The 22,860-nt window shown below is 43.9% G+C and overlaps 1 protein-coding gene across 3 annotated transcripts in view; it reads right to left on the reverse strand.

The window, feature by feature from the left end:
* The window catches only part of ERI2 (ERI1 exoribonuclease family member 2), a 196,613-nt gene that overhangs the window by 152,044 nt on the left and 21,709 nt on the right, over window positions 1-22,860 (reverse strand). For 2 of the 3 annotated variants that reach the window (XM_068244807.1, XM_068244806.1), the window contains exons 8-10: window positions 22,102-22,183; window positions 20,540-20,628; window positions 16,953-20,364 (exon numbers count right to left, since the gene is read on the reverse strand). In XM_068244807.1, the coding sequence (XP_068100908.1) occupies window positions 19,033-20,364; window positions 20,540-20,628; window positions 22,102-22,183 (1,503 nt within the window). In that variant the 3' untranslated portion in view covers window positions 16,953-19,032. Of the gene's footprint in view, window positions 1-16,952; window positions 20,365-20,539; window positions 20,629-22,101; window positions 22,184-22,860 lie in introns of those variants that run through there. The other variant, XM_068244808.1, reaches the window with a different exon arrangement.

Below are 22,860 nucleotides of genomic sequence, written 5' to 3' on the forward strand. Positions count from 1 at the left end.
CCACACACTCAGAATCCCAGGCTCCTCACCCTGTGTATTGGCTGCCAAACCATGGACAGCGCATACATTTAATCACCAGTGATTATTTCTTGCTTCCTCCACCGCAATTAGCTGCTTCAAACACCCAGCCTTTCACCTTCTATAGTTGCAGCCAAGTTATAGGACAGCTATAGCGTATGATAGATTCCAAGCTTAAGCTCTTCTCATCCGGATGGATGAGACCATCTCCATATTCTTAATACTCCTGCCGAGCATCAAACCGAATAGACTAAAAGGGAGTCTCCATAGCGTAATACTGTAGCTTTAATATAAAAAAAAAAATTAAAAGTAGTGCACTCACATAGTTCAGTGTAAAATAAGCATATAAAATCCACAAGCCAGCTGTAGTCCACACCTTTTAGGCTCCGCCCAACGCGTTTCGTATCACGTACTCATCAGGGGCACGTTTGGAGCATGAAGGCACAGAACTCTGGAAACAGGACGACAGTATTGAGAGCGCAGTACCCCTGGAACTGTAAAATTGAGAAACTAGGTTTGGTGATAAGGACTGTGATCCAATTTTTTGGCTTTGGGTGTATATTGATTTGGTTTTTAAAATTTATATTGGATGGTATTGTATATAACACTATAGAGGGCATAATTCATTGTATTGAAATACTGTGTATAGAGGGCGCTCCGCCGGACTGTAACAGCTGTCTGAAGCAGGACAGCATGTTATTTATCTTTTGGTTCATTTAATTATCATATTGTGAGTGCTAAATTACATTTTCCTCTGACTAATTTACTAAAGCACCACGTTCTGATAGTATTTAGGGGTGAGTTTCAAACTTTAACTACCTGACAGCAGACAAATGGTGACTGATCTAGTCCAGGTTTACTAGACAACCTAAGTTCCTCAACTCAGAGAAGCTTCAAAGCTTGATCTCAGTGTGTCAGTGCTTATTGAAAAACAACTGGAAATATTTCCGAGTTTGTGCAGGATTATGTACATTTTCATGCAAATATATTTGTAATATGTATTATATTATTTTAAGTATGAAAATTGACCAATTAAGTCCCACCCAGGTTTAAATCCCTAGTCAGCTGCGGAACAAGAGCCTTAATAAAGCTATGACACTCATGGATTGGCCCATCAATGTTTAGTCATCCAACTCAATGCTCAAAATCACTGATAAATAAAATATCTGTGATTTTCTGATGTGTAGCAATGAAAATTATGTATTTTTCTGTAGATGTGTTCAAGTTAAAGCTGAATTCTAAATGGCTATAAAAAAAATCAACAAAAATACAGTTATTCATTCAAATTATATTCATCTATCGATATCATACATATACATTCACTGGTCACTAGACCCCTTTTTTGCCTTCAGAGCTGTCTTAATTCTTCATGGCATAGATTCAAAAAGGTGTTGGAAGCATTACTCAAAGACTTTGGTCCATATAGACACGATAGCATTACACAGTTGCTTCAGACTTGTCTGCTGCACATCCATGATGCAAGTCTCCCGTTCAACCACATCCCAAAAGTGCTGTATTGGAAAGAGATCTGCTGTCTGTGGAGGCCATTGGAGTACAGTCAACTCATTGTCATGTTCAGGAAACCAAGTTGAGATGATGTGAGCTTTGTGACATGGTCCAAAAGAGTAGTAGGAACAGCTCACACTTCAAAAGGGGAAAAGGTGTGCCATGACTAGCAATCTCAAGACCAACAATTCAAAAGGTAGCCGGCACCACCAGTGTATTAAAAGCAGGGCTGTGGAGTCGGCACAAAAATCCACTGACTCCGACTCCTCAGTTTAGGATTCCACCGTCTCCGACTCCTCTAATTTGCATATTACAATCTTGTTGATTAAAAGTATGTAACATGAAATTAGACTACTAACTGCCAACGCTTAGGAATTTTAAAAGAAAACTGAAGTGAGAAGGATATGGAGATTGCCATATTTATTCCCTTTAGTCATAGACTAAAACTAGTCCTTGGTAAGAGTACTTGCAAAAAGGTACAGGCCGGAACAAAGAACATATATCAGGCCCTAGGCAATGTGACTGTGGGTACATGTAAGAATGATGTGCAGGTACTCTGCAGGGGAATAAGGAGATTCTTCCTCTATTACATTCTTCATGCACAATCTGAACCAGGTTTATGGGTGATAGACAACACCTCGGTGTTCAATGTGCACAACATTCTCAGTGGATTCCCTGCAGCTCTGTGGAGAGTGCATATGTAGAGTATAGTACTACTGTGTAACAAAGTAAACCTGAAACTGATAAAATGTAAGTTTTATACGTACCTGGGGCTTCCTCCAGCCCCCTTCAGGCTAATCAGTCCCTCGCTGTCCTCCTCCGCCACCTGGATCTTCTGCTATGAGTCCAGGTACTTGAGCCAGTCTGGCGTAGTGCGCATGCACACACTCTGCCGCCAGGAGCATACTACACCTGCGCAGCACTATTGCGCAGGTGCAGAACACTCCTGGCTGTGGAAGCGGCATGCAGCCGGACTGCGCTGACTGGCTGAATTACCAGGACTCATAGCAGAAGATCGAGGTGGTGTAGGTGGACAGCGAGGGACTGATTAGCCTGAAGGGGGTGGAAGAAGCCCCAGGTATGTATAAAACTTTTCTTTTCATACGTCTCAGGTACCATTTAATTCATAGTCACCCAACCAAATTTTAACAACATATCAAATTATTTGATTTCATGAGCAAAGAGAGTGCGTACATTTACATTTGCATAAATCAGAATCAACGCAGAATTATTTCCATCTCATTGACCATCTCTATTAGTGATACGGCTACACATCACATCAGGCTTTATACTTACAGCATAGACATTATTTAGTATACATAAGAAATTCCTGTGTACACATCATATATACAGTCACAATCAGATGTGTATATCTGACTTTAAAAATATGTTTTAAATTTAGGTTAGGTCACTTGCCCGGAGGTCTGCCTCACAGTGGCACAAGTGTCTAGTATAATATACTTTGCATGCAAACCATATTGGAAGCTAAAGTTCCTCCTAGTTTAATAAATGTTAGCTTTTGTCTAGGATGCAGGGCATGCATTTTTCAGTCTGACAGAGGCGGTGTATGCCTGTGCGATTAACCATTCAATTGCAACATGTGTTTAGGGACGCGCAGCCTTTCCCCACCACCTTTTTTTAAAAATACGGGGACTGCTTTATTGAAGCAGCACAAGTAATTAATTTTGATTGGTTAATTTCATTTTTGTGGACTAAGCACAGCTATTACTGTATGTATAAATTATTTATGATGACGATTATCTGAGAAATAGAACATTTTTATCATATTTTCTATTTTAATTACAGTTTAAATTCATTAGGAGTCGGAGTATTTTTTTCCCGACTCAGACTCCGACTCCACAGCCCTAATTAAAAGCTCTTTTATTATTTGCTCCACGCACAAAGACATAAATAGCTGTAGCTGTGTGCTTTTCTATGGAGCATTAATGAAAGAGCTTTTATTACACTGGTGATACAGACAACCTGGTAGCTTTGAAAAACTTTGTGACAGTGCATTTTTTTCCATTTGCAAAAGACAACTTCCGGCTATGAGGCCTGGAACCCACTAGAGCATTTTTTTAAGCATTTAGAGAGTGCTTTTAGTCGCGAGCGATTTCCCTAAACACTCTGCCAATGTAAATGGATGGGACAGATTCCACTAGAGCAATTGTGATTAAGGAAATCACAATCGCAGGACATGCCGCATTTTGGGAGCGTTTCCATTCTTATGAATTGTATAGGAGCAGGGAAAACGTAAAATAGCTTGCAAAGCGCTTTGCACTTTTTAGTGGGTTCCAGGCTTAATGCTGAGCATGTTCTAAGTGAACACTGTCCTTTTAAACTGCTGTATGGTCTGGGCCACCATGCTGCAGCTTAGTTTCAGGATGTTGGCATTCTTATAGCCTAGGCCATCTTTTTTTACAATCCTAAGAGAGTTCTCTGCCATGAGGTAGAAGGTGCCAGAAAGGTAGCCACAACCACAAGGCTACGGCTCGGAACTCACTTTTCCCCCCTTGGATCCCCGCCCAAGGAATGCCTCGATGGACTCCTACCAGCTTCCATGATCAATTGCCAGCCCTCGGGCTCCACAGGCTCCAGCACCCCAGCATTCTGTCTGGGTCCGGCACACCACATGAGCAGTTCCAGCTGGGGCCAACGTGACGACGGCTCCTGCAGTGGCAGCTCTGAGGTACAGCCAGTCCTCGCTACCACCGCTGCCGATGGACCCGGACACACCACTGCTGCACAAGCCTCATTTCCGGAGAGACCCTGTTACGCCGCCGCGGTAACCTCACTGCCGTAGGGACCCAGATGCGCAAATGCCCCACAAGCCTCACTGCCGGAGGAACCCTGATGCGCAACCACCGCACTGCCGAAAGGACCCGCATTCGCCACAATTGCACTACCAGAGAGACCCGGTCTCTCTTCTCTTTCCCTAGGACATACTGCGGGGCATCTGTAGAGCAGTCGAGTGCTGCAGATACGTGGCAGCTCTGCTCACATAGAATTCACACTACCCCCAGCCCTTCTCCACTATGCTCTCCATCTAATCTATATTCTGTACCTACTGTATGTGTATCTTACTGTTTACCGTATGTGTCAACTCTGCACTTGGCGAAATAAATTGATTCGGATGTTGATCTTCTGGTGACCAGTATGAAAGATCGTAAGAGCAATAAAACCAGATTTAAAACACACATACAGTGGCTTGCAAAAGTATTTAGCCCCCTTGAAGTTTTCCACATGTTGTCTCATTACTGCCACAAACATAAATCAATCATATTAGAATTCCACGTGAAAGACCAATACAAAGTGGTGTACACTTGAGAAGTGGAATGAAAATCATACAGGATTCCAAACATTTTTTACAAATAAATAACTGCAAAGTGGGGTGTGCGTAATTATTCAGCCCCCTGAGTCAATACTTTGCAGAACCACCTTTTTTGCTGCAATTACAGCTGCCAGTCTTTTAGGGTATGTCTCTTACTGCTTTGCACATCTAGAGACTGAAATCCTTGCCCATTCTTCTTTGCAAAACAGCTCCAGCTCAGTCAGATTAGATGGACAGCGTTTGTGAACAGCAGTTTTCAGATCTTGCCACAGATTACCGATTGGATTTAGATCTGGGCTTTGACTGGGCCATTCTAACACATATATATGTTTTGTTTTAATCCATTCCATTGTTGCCCTGGCTTTATGTTTAGGGTCATTGATTGTCCTGCTGGAAGGTGAACCTCCGCCCCAGTCTCAAGTCTTTTGCAGACTCCAAGAGGTTTTCTTCCAAGATTTCCCTGTATTTGGTTGCATCTATCTTCCCATCAACTCTGACCAGCTTCCCTGTCCCTGCTGAAGAGAAGCACCCCCAGAGCATGATGCTGCCACCATCATATTGGACAGTGGGGATGGTGTGTTCAGAGTGATGTGCAGTGTTAGTTTTCCGCCACACATAGTGTTGAGCATTTTGGCCAAAAAATTCCACTTTGGTCTCATATGACCAGAGCACCTTCTTCCACGTTTGCTGTGTCCCCCACATGGTTTGTGGCAAACTGCAAACGGGACTTCTTATGCTTTTCTGTTAACAATGGCTTTCTTCTTGCCACTCTTCCATAAAGGCCAACTTTGTGCAGTGCACGACTAATAGTTGTCCTATAGACAAATTCCCCCACCTGAGCTGTAGATCTCTGCAGCTCGTCCAGAGTCACCATGGGCCTCTTGACTCCATTTCTGCTCAGCGCTCTCATTGTTCGGCCTGTGAGTTTAGGTTGACGGACTTGTCTTGGTAGGTTTACAGTTGTGCCATACTCCTTTCATTTCTGAATGATAGCTTGAACAGTGCTCCGTGAGATGTTCAAGGATTTGGAAATCTTTTTGTAGCCTAATCCTGATTTAAATTTCTCAATAAGTTTATCCCTGACCTGTCTGGTGTGTTCTTTGGACTTCATGGTGTTGTTGCTCCCAATATTCTCTTAGACAACCTCTGAGGCCGTCATAGAGCAGCTGTATTTGTACTGACATTAGATTACACACAGGTGCACTCTGTTTAGTCATTAGCACTCATCAGGCAATGTCTATGGGCAACTGACTGCATTCAGACCAAAAGGGGCTGAATAATTACGCACACCCCACTTTGCAGTTATTTATTTGTAAAAAAAAATTCTTGGAATTGTATGATTTTCGTTCCACTTCTCACGTGTACACCACTTTGTATTGGTCTTTCACGTGGAATTCCAATAAAATTGATTCATGTTTGTGGCAGTAATGTGACAAAATGTGGAAAACTTTAAGGGGCCCGAATACTTTTGCAAGCCACCGTATGTCCTTGTAACACTAACTAGTAACATGACCCTGGGACGGGGATGTCTAATGGGTAAAATGTAGGCATTCTCTACTTGGCGGTGTACTCACTTTTGTAGACAGCTGTTCAGACATCAATGGATGTGTGTGCGTTTGTCATTTTGATGGGACAGCATATTTACGATTACACAAGCTCTACACTGGCTACATGGATAGCTAAGAATATTAGCATGCTCTGAATGGGGCCCTTTTCCCCAATATGATCAAATGTAGGTGTTTTTTGTTTTATTTTTATATAGACAATGTTATTTCCCCAATTACTATAATTTCCTGGACCTTAGTGAGTGTCCTTGTATTCTCCTGAGAACTGAGAAAATGACCTTTTTTTCCAATTGACGTTTTCTCCTATTGAATAATTTTTCTTCTTCTGTTTTAAAATAACTCTTCAGCACTGAAAAAAGTACCAAAAAGTAGGTGAAAAAGTTCAGTCAAAATTAGTAATATAAGATAAGTTATAAAAAATATCACCTAGGAGAAAAGTGAATTGAATAAGGTTCAATATGTTCAAGAAAATTTCAGAAAAAAAAAATTCTACTGGCCTAAAATAAAATCGCATTTGTATTATTATTATTAGGGACAACTTTAAATAATACATTAAAATCTCTAAATTGGTGGAGCCTCATTTTGAGAATACTATTTCTGGTTGCACTCAAGGATGTCTGGAAGGACCTAGAAAAAAATAAATAAATAAAAAAAAAGGTCCATTTGTACACTTGACATATTAACCTCCCTGGCGGTGCATTTCTGTCAGGAATTAGGAGTCAAAAGCGGTACATTTTTTTTCGTTAATTTTAGGCCTCCGATTTTTAAGTCTTAACTCACCAAAATACATCCGAATAAAAGTGTGGTAGACATTCTGCATATAAATAAAAGTCAGGAACACAAAATTGTTGAAGTAAATAAATTTATCAATAATCTGAAATAAAATTGTATAAATAATGCAGCAGATTATGCAGTATGTACATATATACTCCTAATACACCTCCCGTGTGTGGTATATTTTAAAGCAAGGAATTGCACACAGGGCAACATCACAGTCTGGACAGTAGAATCGTGATTCTTTCCTGATTCTTTTCCCCTTCTCGTCGCTTTTGCTGCAGCACACATGACATGTCCTAGTTGGGGCATTTTTTTTGGGAGTTGGTGGAATGTATTCCATAAAATGGCGGCCAGTGAGGCGCTCCGGATTTACCACATAAGAGGCACGGCGTCCAACTCTGGCATCCGATGCAGTCTGGTACCTTAGACAGATACATTCGCACAGTTTCCAGATGAAATCAGCGTGCGTCACTGGCCTGTCACTTCCCTGCTTGTGCAGAATGTATGCATTCCAAATGCTTTGTTCCAGTAGGTGCCGGAAAATCTTCTTGTAATACTTTTTCTGCTGTTTCCTGACAGCAGGATAAAAGGTCACCGCCTGGTCAGCTTTGTCCACACCACCCATGGTGTGGTTATAGTCCACCACGACCTGCGGTTTTACCATATCTTTTCCTCCTCTCGTTCTGGTGGGGACAGTGGAGGTGTCGTGAACAGTAGAGAGGAGACAGACGTCTTTTTTGTCCCGCCACCGGAGGGCTAACATCTTCCCTTTCTGCCAAGCAGCTATGTCCCCAGTCTTCAGCTTCTGCTTGGCAAAGGCCGACGGCATCTCCCTCCTGTTAGCCCTAACAGTGCCATAGGTGTCAGTCTTATGCTTTATAAGAATCTCAGACAGTTCAGGGGAGGTATAGAAATTATCTGTGGTGAGACAGTAGCCTTTGTCCAACAAAGGCTCCAGAAGGGACAATACAGACGATGTCGCCACTCCAAACTCGCTAAACCTGGGACAAAATTTTGTGCCTTTTCCCGTTTACAAAATAGTATTCCAGATGTAACCGGTACTTGACTCGCATAGCGTGTATGACTTGATCCCAAAGCGGGCCCGCTTGGAAGCAATATATTGGAGCCAGCTCAGCCTCCCCTTATAGGCCATCAGGCTCTCGTCCACGCTGATGTCCCTCTGTGGCACATACGTGGTCCTGAAATTTTCCACCACCATCTGGTAGACCTCCCAAATTTTTTTTAGTTTTGGAGCAGGGTGGGTCGACTCCTCAAAAGTTTCATTGTTAGAAAAGTGGAGAAATTTCATTATAAGGGAAAAACGGTACTCGGACATAACTGTACCGAAGAAGGGGGTTGCAATGATCTTATTCGTGCTCCAGTACCATTTCTGCAGGGGCTTCCCCACCACTCCCTGCAGAATGATCAGGCCCAAAAACAGCCAAATATCCGCTGCTGTTACCGGCTCCCAGGTCCTGCTTCTGGAAAAGGGTCCTTGAGGAGTAGCCAATTGTTGGGTCGCATAGCGATTAGTCTCCTCCACTATCCTCTCAATAACCGCCTCCGAGAAGAAAAGCTGCAGGTATGCCAGGGGGTTGCACTCGCACTCCTTCAGGCCAGGCTCCCCAGTAAAAGGGAAACGTGGGGGCGGTGGCGGAGACTGAGAAAGGTCGATGGGGCACCAAACCCGGACATCACTAACGTCGCTGGTGATGGCGTCGCTGTCGCTATCTGGGTCGGATGACAGATCCCCAGGTGCGTCGCTATCACTGGAGTCCGCCAGTGACTGCAGATCGCTGTCCTCCAACTCCGCCAGCGCTTCCACGGTGAGACGTCTTCTGGAGGATGATGCCATAGTAAATCCAGGCAGAGGTCGGTGCAGGCAGCAGGCAAAGAGTAGTCCAAGTCCAGGCAAAAATCGTCAACAGGTAATCAATCAAATCCAGGCAGAAGGCAGAAAGAGTAGTCAAAGTCCAGGCAAAATCAGCAACGGGTAATCAATCAAATCCAATCAGAAGGCAGAAAGAGTAGTCAAAGTCCAGGCAAAATCAGCAACGGGTAATCAATCAAATCCAGGCAGAAGGCAAAAAGAATAGTCAAAGTCCAGGCAAAAATCGGTAACAGGTAGGCAGAAATCAAGATTAGATAAGCACTCACAGAGATCACAGCCAGCTCCTCTCCAGCTCAACAGCCACAACACCTCAGCAATCCAGGAAGCAAAAGGCAACATTGCATTGGATACAAAATCCCATTGTATCCAATACAATGCTGTTTTGGCCCAATCAGAGGAGTCTATTTTAATTTTTTTTATACTCCCTCCCTCCCCTCCCCTCCCTCCCTCCCCTGTGACCCTACGCTGCCCCTGTCACTCTGCCGCTGATCGGCTAATTATGGGCTAATTTTGGCCGCCGGGTCCCCAAAGATCAGAGCGGTAAGGGGGACTCCGGCGGCCGGGTGGAAGAAGCCTGGGTCCCGCTGACAAGCGCTGATCGCGCGCGGGACCCAGGGATTGGCTGCAGGCATTTTTTTTTTTCAACAGGCTCCCTCCCCATGCCTTCTCGCCGCCCACGACGTCACGACGCACCGCCGATCCTCCCAGCTAATTGGCCGCCGGGTCCCGGAAGATCTAAAGGTAATGCGGACTCCGGCGGCCGGGGGGAAGAAGCCTGGGTCCCGCTGACAAGCGCTGATCGCGCGCGGGACCCAGGAACTCAATGCAGCCATTTATTTTGCTCACACGAGCAGAGCTCGGGCTTACCGCTTCTGACATGTGTCAGCCAGCCCAAGCTCTGCTCGTGAATACCGCCAGGGAGGTTAAAGGGGTACTATGGCGAAATTGTTTTTAAATTTTAAATATGTGCAAACTCATACAAAATAAGAAGTATGTTTTTTTCCAGAGTAAAATGAGCCATAAATTACTTTTCTCCTATGTTGCTGTCACTTACAGTAGGTAGTAGAAATCTGACAGAAGCGACTAATCCATCTCTTCATGGGGGATTCCCAGGGATTTATTTATTTTCAAAAGCACTTAGTGAATGGCAGTTGCTGTGTCCGTCTGCTTAAAAAAAAAACTGTGTAGCAGCAGGGAGGCTGGCCAGCATCATTGTTTAAATCCTTTTTAGGGAATATCTTCATAAAGAATAAAAGCCTTTCTGAGAATCCCCTATGAAGAGATGGACTAGCCCAAAACCTTTCGCTTCTGTCAGATTTCTTCTACCTACTGTAAGTGACGGCAACATAGGAAAAAAGTAATTTATGGCTCATTTTACTCTGGAAAAAAGTACTTCTTATTTGTCTAGGTTTGCACACATTTTAAATTTTACAATTTTCCGCTGTAGCGCCCCTTTAAATAATGCGTTTCATGTCGTCCTGTCAAATACGCTAAGTGACTTGAGAGCTACTATCAAGGAGAACTACAGTATTTACTGCATGTGAATATAAAGGGCAAGTGCTCAGACCATGCAGCACTTGACACATAGATGGCTGCAGGAAAGGTTTACCAGCAAATTTAACCTCCCTAGCGTTCTGGACAAGCTCAGCTCGTCCAGAGATGCTAGAGGGCACCGCTCAGGCCCCGGTGGGCCGATTTTGATAATTTTTTGTTTCAAACACGCAACTAGCACTTTGCTAGCTGCATGTTTGCTCCGATCGCCGCCGCCGCTGATCCGCTGCGAAAGAGGGCCCCCCCGCAGACTCCGTGCGCAGCCTGACCAATCGCCGCCAGGCTGTGCTTTGGGGTTGGATCGGGAGTCCCTGTGACGCTACGACATCGATGACGTCACTCCGTTCGTTACCATGGCGACTGGGGAAGCCCTAAAGGAAATCCCGTTCAGAACGGGATTTCCTTATGGGCGTGATCGCCGGCGGCAATCGGAAGGGTGGGAGGGAGGGAGCAGGAAGGGAAGAATCGTGTAGCTAGCGCTAGGCTAGCTACAGGATTTAAAAAAAAAACAAAAACAAAAAAAAAACCTCCCGCGGGAATCAGAACGCCCAGCAGGTTGACAAACACTGTGCTATTACATCTTTAGCACAACTACACAGGAGCTAAAAATCGAATGCAAAAGAGACATTGGTTCCACATATTGCAATACATTTGTTTCCAAAATATTGGGTGACTCTTGAGAGAAAGGTTAGGAGGAGAGACGAGACAGCCTGCATGTGGCCTCCCTGCTAACTTGAAATATGTGGAAACATGGTCTCCTTTGCATGCGGCTTTCAGCTCCTGCAGTATTTGTGCTGGTAAAGTTATGGCACAGCAAATGCCCGAGGTGTAGGCCTCAACAATTTATCGTTTGGGGATCGAAATCGCGATCACGGAAATGACAATTCCGTGATCGTGAAAGCAGCGATTTTCAAGCTAAACCCTTCTGCAGCAAGTCCAGCAGACCCTTCTCACATGTGCACATCTCGCCGCTCCGTACAGCGGCAGGTCAGCGGATCAGATTCGCGGTAGAGGAGGCAGCTCACTCTCCACAAACTTCCTCCTAGTATACAGCCTATCAGATGAACGGGTGGCAGACTCCGCCCGCCGGCTCTCACTCTAGTTGGCTTACTCTGCCTAGCCGCGCCTCCAGCCCTCCTCATCAGCAGGGTGGGCGTCAGACTCCGCCCACACCCCTGTCACTCAAGTTTTGAGTTTTCACAGCTCCACCTCTCTCTGCACAGCGTGTCAGCCAGCGTATTGATAATGATGACTGAGCTGTGACTGAGTGGTGTGCTGTGCTGATCTGTTGTGCTATTCTGCAAAGTTCTCCACATAAATTCAAAGTGCCCCACTGCCCAGCAGCAAAGGAGCTGAGGCTGCTATTAATTGTAAGCCAAACTTGTGGTTGCAGGGCAGGTTTGATAACTGTCCAAAGCCAAGCTTGATTAACAGAGGCTCTCAGAGAGCTAAAGAAGGACTCTGCTGGCTTGCTGCTCGCAAAAAATTAAACCTGTTGTGAAATTGTAAGCTGCTACTGCACAGCAGGCCAGACTTCAGGAGAAGGATTGCCTGGACTGACCCCTTCTCTAAAAAAAAAGAGTAACAGTCTAAGGCCTCGTTCACATACGCGCTTCCGTGCGGATATGGAAGAGCGTATGATGTGCTGAAACGCAGGAACAGCAGAAGGGCATAGACTGCCCTTCTACCGTTCACATCTACTGCGCTGCGCATCAGTACGATGCGCTGGGAAGCACTTGCGTACTGCTGCCTGCATTTTGCCCGGAAGCGCAGAGCTGATCCCATCACTGTCAATGGATGGGATCAGCGGCGCAGATGGCGTGCTATCGGATGCGCTGCGTTCGCATCGCACGGCCATCTGCGCTCCTAGATGTGAACGAGGCCTTAGTGTGAAGCTGTGTATTGAACTATACTTTGTTATGGGCCCGGAGCTGCCTTCTTGTGGCGATCACGTGGTAGCTCACCAATAGCTCCTGCACCACGTGCTTTGATTTAAAAAAAAATCCTGAGTCGAATCGAAATCGCAATTTCTGACAAAAATTGTGCAATTCAATCTTTTCCTAAAATCGTTCAGGCCTACCGAGGTGGGTTTGAAGAATGTTATCTGCATACTGAGGCTGGATCTGCCTATACAGCCCAGGCTCTGTTGGTCTCCCAAACCCCCCTATGGTCCCCCTGCACTCTGCAATCAGACATAAATCACAGCCACGCTGTGCTGGCTGTGTTTACATCTGTAGTGTCAGTCTCGGCTGCTCCCCCGCCTCCTGCATAGCTCCGGTCCCTGCCCCCCTCCTTTCCTTCTAATCAGCGGGGAGGGAAGGGAGGCAGGCGGGGACCAGAGTTCTGCAGGAGGTGGGGAGAGCAGCAGACTGACACTATAGAGAAAAACACAGCCCGCTGCGACACGCTGTGTGTCGACAGCGAGGCTGTGATTTATGAGGGATAGCAGAGTGCAGGGGGACCTTAGGGCGGGTTTGGGAGACCAACAGAGGCTGGGCTGTATAGGCAGATCCAGCCTCTGTATGCAGATCACATTCTTCAAACCGAACTCGGGTTCTCTTTAAATTTGCTGAGGAAAAAAAAAAAATTCCTTCAGCCACAGGTGTTGCTTTTTTTTTTTTTCTCCCAATGCAGTAGATTTTCCCAGAAATGTTTTTCCTGGCACTTATGCTGACTAGTCATCTACAGATTATCTCATACATGCTGCAATGTGATATCAGTTGATAGAAGCCCATTGGCCCGGTTTCAGTTGCCAGACTTTGGCTGGTGGTGTGCAGTTACAGTGGTGAATGAAATTATTCCATGCACCGGTAGGGAAGGTTGCCATAAATAAACAATGCTTCCCCAATCTTTAGCTGAAAAGAATTAACAGTAAAACCTGGTACTCTCATGCAATTTTTGATTGACCAATTTAAACACTTCCATGTAGTATGAGAGTTTACAAAATCTGTTCATTCTATTCAAAGTATGTTGGTCAACATACTACACAGATGCCTAAACTAAGCATATTAATAAATGAACTAAGCTGAATCTACCTTCAAAATGTCTGCATGTATAAACTGCTTTTGTTTTGCAATACGTCATAAACTAGTCTGTTTTGTGTCTTTTATACCAGGATGTAGCCTGTTGCATTAGCTAAAACAGCAACCCATGGAATGTCCATTAAACGACTTTCTCTAAACAAAAGTCTCAAAATCTTCCTCCAATGAGCATTGTGGAAGGGTGATGCCATCTTCAACAAGTAAACTATTCCTTGAGGGCCCATTTCCACTATCGCGAATTCGCATGCGTGTTTCGCATGCAAATTCGCATAGCAATACAAGTGAATGGGACTGTTTCCACTTGTCAGGATTCTTTTGCGATGGCAGAGCCATCAGAATTCGCATACCGCTATGCGAATCGCATACAATGCATTTAATAGGAAATTCACATGAGGTTTGGGTATGCGAATTTTTACACGAATTCGCATAGAAACAATGGAAAAGCACACCAGCACTGCCATGGTTAAATTCGCATACATCGTCATCCACGCGAATTCGCATGAAAATTCGCATGGACCCGCATGCGAAATTCGCATCCGCATGCGAATTTTTACCGCGGCGATTCGCACTGCACAAGTGGAAATGCAGCCTGAGAGTAAGATGCACAGAACTATGCATAGCACACATTTGGAGGAAGGAGTTAGCCCAACCCCTAGTAGAAAAACCAAGATGGCTGCCCCCATCATGGAGTAATAACCAATGTTAGCAGCTTATTTTGGTAGTTGCAGGCCATATCAGGGGTTATTTTATGTAGTCATTTTTCTTCAGATTAACCAGTCATTTCATGCAGCACAGTAGAAAAATATATTTTTATTTCTATAAAATATATCCTGCAACAGAAAATTCATCTCAATTCTGCACAGATGTCTCACATATAAAATTTCATAAGTAGATATAGCAAACTGAATAAAATAAACATAGGCAACAGAAAGTGAACATATTAAAAAAAAAAAAAAAAAAACACAGGCAGTTTTGTTTTAAAACTTGGTCACTACTGAGATTTAGGATGCAGCTAAAATCTATTGAACATTATGGTATAGTTGAGCTCCAAAATAAAGCTCCTCATGACACTGAAGACTTAAGGTACATACACACATCCAATTTTTATCTGCAGATGACTGGCCAATTTTACCACTTCAGTGTAGAATGAGAGCTTACCTACACAGTCTGTTCATAGTATTTAAAATATGTTGGCCCTCTGATTGGCCAATCATCTGCAGATAAAAATTAAATGTGTGTACAGAGCCTAAAGGCTCATACACACATCAGACCATAGTCTTTGGTAAATGAAAGATTACAGACCAATTTTACCCCCTTCCATGTAGTATGAGAGCCATACCTACACAGTCTATTCTATGGAGCTGAACTCCCCATCAGACAGAACTCTTTGCAAGATGCTGCACTCAAAGATGCTGTAGACATTCAAAAGATCAGTATCTGCAAAAGATCTGTTCCTGCAAAAGATCCGTTCCTGCAAATAGCATTCATAGTCTATGATATCTGCAGATCCTCATACACACCTTGTTTAACAGACATTCATCTGCAGATCAGATCCACCAGGATGGATTTTCAGATCTGCAGATGAATGTCAGTTAACCACCTTAGCGGTATGGACGAGCTCAGCTCGTCCATTACCGCCAGAGGGTGCCGCTCAGGCCCTGCTGGGCCGATTTGGATCAAATAAAAAGTAGCACACGCAGCCGGCACTTTGCCAGCCGCGTGTGCTGCCTGATCGCCGCCGCTCTGCGGCGATACGGCGCGAGCAGTGGCGAAAGAGGGTCCCCCCAGCCGCCCGAGCCCTGCGCAGCCGGAACAAATAGTTCCGGCCAGCGCTAAGGGCTGGATCAGAGGCGGCTGACGTCAGGACGTCGGCTGACGTCCATGACGTCACTCCGCTCGTCGCCATGGCGATGAGGTAAGCGAAACACGGAAGGCCGCTCATTGCGGCCTTCCGTGTTACTTCTGGCCGCCGGAGGCGATCAGAAGAACGCATCCGGAGCGCCCTCTAGTGGGCTTTCATGCAGCCAACTTTCAGTTGGCTGCATGAAATAGTTTTTTTTTTAATTAAAAAAAAACCCTCCCGCAGCCGCCCTGGCGATCTTAATAGAACGCCAGGGTGGTTAAACAAGGTGTGTATGATGATCTGCAGATCTCATAAACAATGAATGCAATTTGCAGGAACGGATCTTTGGCAGGAACAGATCTTTAGCAGATACTGATCTTTTGAATGTCTACAGCATCTTTGTGTGCAGCATCTTGCAAAGATTTTTATCTGATGGGGAGTTCAGCTCCATAGAATAGACTGTGTAGGTATGGCTCTCATACTACATGAAAGGGGGTAAAATTGGTCTGTGATCTTTCATTTTCAAAAGACTATGGTCTGATGTGTGTATGTGGCCTAAGGATGGTGAATGGGATGCAAATTATTCTGAGTCAATACAGGATTATGCACATCAGATGCAAATGTATGTAGCTTGAAATTGGACCAACCAAATCCTGCCAAGGCAGAATTTGATTGGTCAATTTTCAAGCTGCATAATTTGCATCATCCTGCATCAGCTTTGAATTATTTGCATCTCGTTGACCATCCCTAAAAACCAATAGTTAAGTCTGGTGCACACTTTAAATTATGACTGGCCAAGCACTGCCCAATGTTACCACCTCTATGTAGTATGAGGATTTACCTACATAATCTGCTCATAGTATTCAATATCTGTGGACTCTCATACAACATGGAGGTGGTAAAATTAGTCAGTGATTAGCCAATCATAATTGAAAGTGTGTACCAGGCTTAAAGAGAACCCGAGGTGTGTTTAAAGAATGTTATCTGCATACAGAGGCTGGATCTGCCTATACAGCCCAGCCTCTGTTGCTATCCCAAACCCCCTTAAGGTCCCCCTGCACTCTGCAATCCCCCATAAACCACAGCCGTGCTGTGAGGCTGTGTTTACATCTGTTGTGTCAGTCTCGGCTGCTCCCCCGCCTCCTGCATAGCTCCGGTCCCTGCCCCCGTCCCTTCCCTCCAATCAGCAGGGAGGGAAGGGATGCAGGCGGGGACTGGAGTTCTGCAGGAGGCGGGGAGAGCAGCAGACTGACACTATAGAGATAAACACAGCCAGCTCTGACAAGCTGTTTGTCAGCAGCGTGGCTGTGATTTATGAGGGATTGCAGAGTGCAGGGGGACCTTAGGGGGGTTTGGGATAGCAACAGAGGCTGGGCTGTATAGGCAGATCCAGCCTCTGTATGCAGATAACATTCTTCAAACCCACCTCGGGTTCTCTTTAAGTCTTTGAAAGGTAGAGGGGGTTGAGCCAAGGTCAACTTTTACAGGAGTATTGGTTATTTTGACACAGAGTTTTTCACAGTATAATCTTGGATTAGGAATTTTTCTTTACACTCTCAGTTTGGATTTACCCAGGTCTGTGACAAGTATACTTTAAAGAGAACCTGTACTGAGTAAAATTATTTAAAATAAACACATGAGGTAACTTCAAATGAACATTACATAGTTACCTTGCCATCGGTTCCTCTCAGAAGCTCATCATTTTCTTCTTACAGTGATCCCTTCCAGTTCTGACAACATTTTGTCAGAACTGAAATATATCAGTTGCTGTCAGTTATATATCAGTTGCTGTCAGTTACAGCTGAGAGGAGAACGGATGTGTCCATGTTTCTCTATGGCTCAAGTGGGCGATGTTACAGTTTAACTGTGTGCTGACCAGGAAGCTGTTATGGTGTAATGGCTATTTTCAAAATGGAGGACGGAGAATTCCATTGATCACAGTGGACAAACAGGACGCAGGAGAGGAAAAATAGATTGAGGAGTAGACTACACAGGAGGTAAGTATGACTTGTGTATGTTTATTTTGACTTTTAATTTTCAGTTCAGGTTTTCTTTAAAGTGTAATTCCAACAAATTTATTTTGTTACTTTTAGAGAGTGAGGAACAGTTACAATATGTATAAATTTTTATAGCTAGCTGTGTCCTACTTGGGGAGATTTCTTCTCACATAATGGCCCTATGCAATTCCTGAACTCACTAATAAGTGGTGACGAAATCAAAAATTAGGCGACAGCTGGGCAGCTAAAAAACAGCAAGTTTCTTCCTTCCTATGCAGTTCACATGCCAGGAAGAGATGCTTCCCATCAAACATGGGCGAGAACTTTTCACCTGCTCAGATCTGGTGAAAAGTTCTCATCACCCATGTCCTGTTGGCTTTTATGGGCAACGGGGACCTTCCTATACTAAAAATGCCTGACTACCTACTTAGTGTAAAAATACAAAAAAATTCTTGCCGCTGGTAAAATATGGTGTCAGGTGATAAGAAGCTTGCACGCTACGAGCATCTTATCACCTCAAACTGCATATGGCCCATTCTGTCCTAGGTGTGAGAATTTGCCTTAGTCAAGTTTGAGTTTGGTCAGGATAAAATAAAATCCCAAGAAAACAGTAAAGTTGCCATTGCTGATTTCCTTTTGGACATTTTGATTCAGTATTGGGGTCATCAACCAGGAAACAAGTAAGGAGGTTATTAAAGCAACACTCAGGCTTATCTGCCTACTGAACATGGCAGATCAGCATTTCCAGAAGGACAGCAGCCATGTAAGGTCTCTATGTTTTCCCTAAGACAGGTTCAATATGAGACTTGTGTAAATCAAATTGTGAACATGGAACTATGTTGCACCCAGTAAGACTGTTTGTTGCAACCAGTAAGACTTCAGTCATCATTATGTTAAAGGGAACCTGAAGCGAGAGGTATATTGAGCCTGCCATATTTATTTCCTCTTGAAACAGTACCAGTTGCCTGGCCTTCCTGTTGAACTCTTTTGCTGCAGTAATGTTTGAACCACACACCTGAAACAGGCATGCATCTAGTCATATTTTTGTCAGAAACATTTGATCTGCATGCTTGTTCAGGGTCTTTGGCTAAAACTATTAGAGGCAGAGGAGAATCAGGACAGCCAGGCAATCTGCAATTGTTTAAAATTAAACAATTATGTCTACCAGCCTCCATATCCCAATTGCTCTAATAGGTTTCTGCAAGCAATATATCATTACGTTTGCATAACAGTCCTGATATAAGCCACTTGCATTTAGCTTTGCTTAAAACAGCTGCACATTATTTTGCGTCAGACAAGATTAGCATTTATAACTTGTAACTAATGAAGTGATCACGGTTTTAAAAAGCAGTTTATGCTTCGGTTACTTTTTTGCAGTCAGTACTGTTGTAGCTTCTTTAAAGACTTCATAGCACATTGAATTCTCACTGCATAAATATTCATTCTATATGGCAACTCATCAGTGTAACCTTATTGGATTAAAAAAAGGAAGCCAATACAGTCCTTAAAAATCTAAGTTCTCAGTGATGGCCTTAGCTTGATAAAACTTTTATGAGACTCAGAAGATACAGAAAGTAAACTTGCATTGGAAGTAAATGATATGCTACTGGTGGAAAACATAGCTGAAGAATTTAAAGACTTTTCCTTTAAAAGTGTATCTTCCCATTTGAAATAGTTGCACCCTTTTCCATTCTCATCTCTCTTTCGTACAGCGCAACTGTAGAAGATCCTGCCTTGATTTGGGCCTCCATTGGAAACCGTCAGCTTCTTTGCCCTCCTGCCACAATTGCACATTGGGGCAGTAATACGAGCTAGTTGCCTTGACCTAGAGGAGCTGTTCACATTAACAGTAGAATTTAACACTGCAGGAGGAACTGCGCGAGAAGCGCTAGTAGTGGACGGTAATGAGCGGTTCCCTTGGTCTTTATGTATTGTGAATGGCAGTTTCTTAGGTGGAGAGTAGAAGCTTACACTAGACAGTTTCCTCTTTGGAAAGTAATCCAACACAGAGGACATTCTGTTTGAATGCTTAGCTGTAGGGGGAGTTATATCTGAGTTATTGGCCATTGCACAAGGCAATTTAAAAGCAGAGTTGTTAGACAGTTGATCCTTTATGCCAACATTATAAATTGTAGTGTCCGGACTTTTGTACACAACAGATTTAGAATGAGGTTTCATTTGTTGGAAGGGCATCGTTTTGGTCTTTGGGTGCTGAATCAATGTTCCTGGATAGTTCTGGAGCATTAAGACACCAGATGAAGGTGAATCAGCGGGTAACAGGAGATGTTCCTCAGTCTGAGCCAATCTAGCACTTTGATCTTGGGAGTCTTCTATTACTGCCGCTTCCTCCCAGTCTGCCAAAGCAGACAGATCTGAGCATGAGTCTATTTCTAAACTAGATACATCGTTTACAGTCACAACAGTAGTAGAGAATAAAACATGGTTGCTTACTTGAGGCGATCTGTCAACAGGTGTGGAAGTAAAGGTGTCTATTTGCCTTTTATTAGGCAAGGGATGAAATGAGTTTTGGTTGGAGAACCTACATTTATTTCCATTGCCAAGTGTAGTAGAAAGACCATTGATTAAAGTCTGTGGTTTCACTACATGGGCTACTGAGGTTTTATCTGGCTGCTTGCTGTCAGACTCATTATTGGAGCCTAGATGTTGAAGTTCTTTATTCCCGGTGGCTTCTGTGTGTCCAGATGTTGGTCTACTTGTTAAATCCTGCTTCTCATCTTTGCCCACAGTAAAGGCTGACACTCGACTGCCATGCCAATTTCCAGATCCATTGGTTGGTACTGGCAAAATTGTCCCAGTTTGCTCAGCAGGTACAGGAAGCTGTGCCTAATTTTCACAAACAAAACCCAGAACTTTTAAAAACAGATTAACAAGATAAGAGGTCAGATTTCTGATTTTATGCTTAAGGCCTCCAGCGGTGTTCCTGATTATGATATCAACATTATTCTACATCGTCATGAATAGACTGGAGGAAAAATGGAGACCTGAAAAACCAACTGACCTTATCTAAAGATTTGGTTATTTTCATAACACATCCATCACAGATCATCCTCCAGGCAAGCCTTGCTGTGTTTCTGGAATCATCCAGGCCTAGAAAACAAGTTTCATACATTATCAATTGATATAATAGATTAGGAAAAGTGAACTAAGAATTTAGCAAATCATGATGATTTTATGGTTGCTGTACAACTGCAACCACATTTCATTTCACAGAAAAAAAATCCAATGTTCATGGTAAAATACTTCTAGTGGAAATCCAGATGAAAGTCTTCTTTAGGTCCGCAGAACCATTGGCAATGCATTCTTGGTGGTGAAATATCCAAAGTTTGGAATCCAAAATGGCTTCCAGTCCAACCCCTTCTGGTACTTAGCCTAGCAGTAGGTTGACTGACTGACAGGGCCACTACCCAACCAGCAGAGAAGTGACCAGAAGAAGTTGGGAAATTAGAGATCACAGTATTAAAGCAATCAGCACAGATTGTACTGCTGGACTCAATTATCAAAGCCTACAAAATTTGACTAGACATGGCATAGGCAAGGGTAACATAATTAGTATAAGCATGGATTAAAGTGTTGGGACAAACGATTGGACTGACATGGCCTCTAGTCAATCAGCAAAACCATGACCAGAAGAAGCTGGGAAGATAGACACTGAATGAAGGCAATCAGCACAGATTTTATTGCTGGACTCCAAGACAAGTGACCTGGAATAGAAGCTGCTGCATTGTGGACCAAGTAGAGCCTTCCCAGTAAGGACAATACCACCGTTTCACCCACAGGTTAATTTTTAACATATGCCTGGAGCTATCCTTTAAAACTCTAACTGTATCTACAAACGTGTCCCAAAGGTCTGCTTAACCACTTGAGGACCACAGTGGTAAATCCCCCTAAAGACCAGGCACATTTTTAATAAAATGGCCACTGCAGCTTTAAGGCCAAGCTGCAGGGCCGCATAACACAGCACACGAGTGATTCCCCCTCCTCCTTTTCCCCCCCACCAACAGAGCTCTCTGTTGGTGGGGTCTGATCTGATTCCCCCCCCCCCCCCCCCCAGTTTATTTTTGTGTGTGTAAATATTATTTTTTTTTTTAAATTTTTTTTTTTTTTTGCTACCCAAACCCCTCCCTCCCCCCAGTAGGCCAATCACGGCAATCGGCTGTCATAGGCTGCTGCCTATGAGAGCCGGTCGCTCTCTTGTCCCCCAGGGGGACAGCCGTGTCACACGGCTGTCCTCAGTACAGCGCTGCTGCTGATCGCAGTGTTGTACTAACGGTAAAGACGGCGATCGGAGAGTGAAGGCGAGGCGAAGCTCCGCCCCCCCGAGCAGGAGATGCGCGATCACCTGCAAACTGCAGCCCTAGGACTTGACGCCGATCGGCATTAGGCGGTCCTGGGGTTGCCGCCGTGGCCACGCCCGTCGGCGTTAAGCAGTCCCCAGGAGGTTAATGTGCTGGGACAAATGATCTTGACACGAGCATAGAAGAATTAGGGAAAATATTGCCTTTCATCAGAAAATTACACTAACTACTCCACATGTGACATTGTTTAGACATTACGCCATACCAGAATGCTCCCTTCCTGAAAACTCAATTCCAACATCCTGCAAAGCTCCATTCAAGCCTTTTGGTTTACGATTGTAGAAGAGCTGAAACAAAATAATATATATCAGAACGTTTAGAAGCTTGTCTATTGAATAGTGATAAAATGACAAGTATTTTCTCACATTAATGTTAATTCATAGTTTACACAGCACAAGACAAATGGGCATCATAGAAAGGATTGCTTTATGTAAAGTTATTTAGACATTGGCCTCAATTCACTAAATTTATCTCCTGTCTTTAATAATGTTTCTGAACGGTTTCTAGTGTTATCACCATGGTGATAAGGCATGTGGTATTCACTAAACAATTTACCTCAGGCAAACCTAAACTTAACTCTTCTGTCTAAGGAGAGATCTCCAAAGCCCAATCTATACGATACAATTCTTTGTGTGATTCGATTACGATTCTGTTTACGATCCGATTAAATCCGACATGTCTGATCGGGATTTGATTCTATTCGATTTGCCATTGCAAAACAATGGCAAATCGAATTGTATCGAATCCCGATCGGACATGTCGGATTTAAATCGGATCGTAAACAGAATTGTAATCGAATCGCACAAAGAATTGTATCGTATAGATGGGGCTTTAAAGAGAACCCGAGGTGTGTTTAAAGAATGTTATCTGCATACAGAGGCTGGATCTGCCTATACAGCCCAGCCTCTGTTGCTATCCCAAACCCCACTAAGGTCCCCCTGCACTCTGCAATCCCTCATAAATC

This window comes from Hyperolius riggenbachi, chromosome 7, assembly GCF_040937935.1.
Source record: "Hyperolius riggenbachi isolate aHypRig1 chromosome 7, aHypRig1.pri, whole genome shotgun sequence".
Taxonomy (NCBI): Eukaryota; Metazoa; Chordata; class Amphibia; order Anura; family Hyperoliidae; genus Hyperolius; species Hyperolius riggenbachi.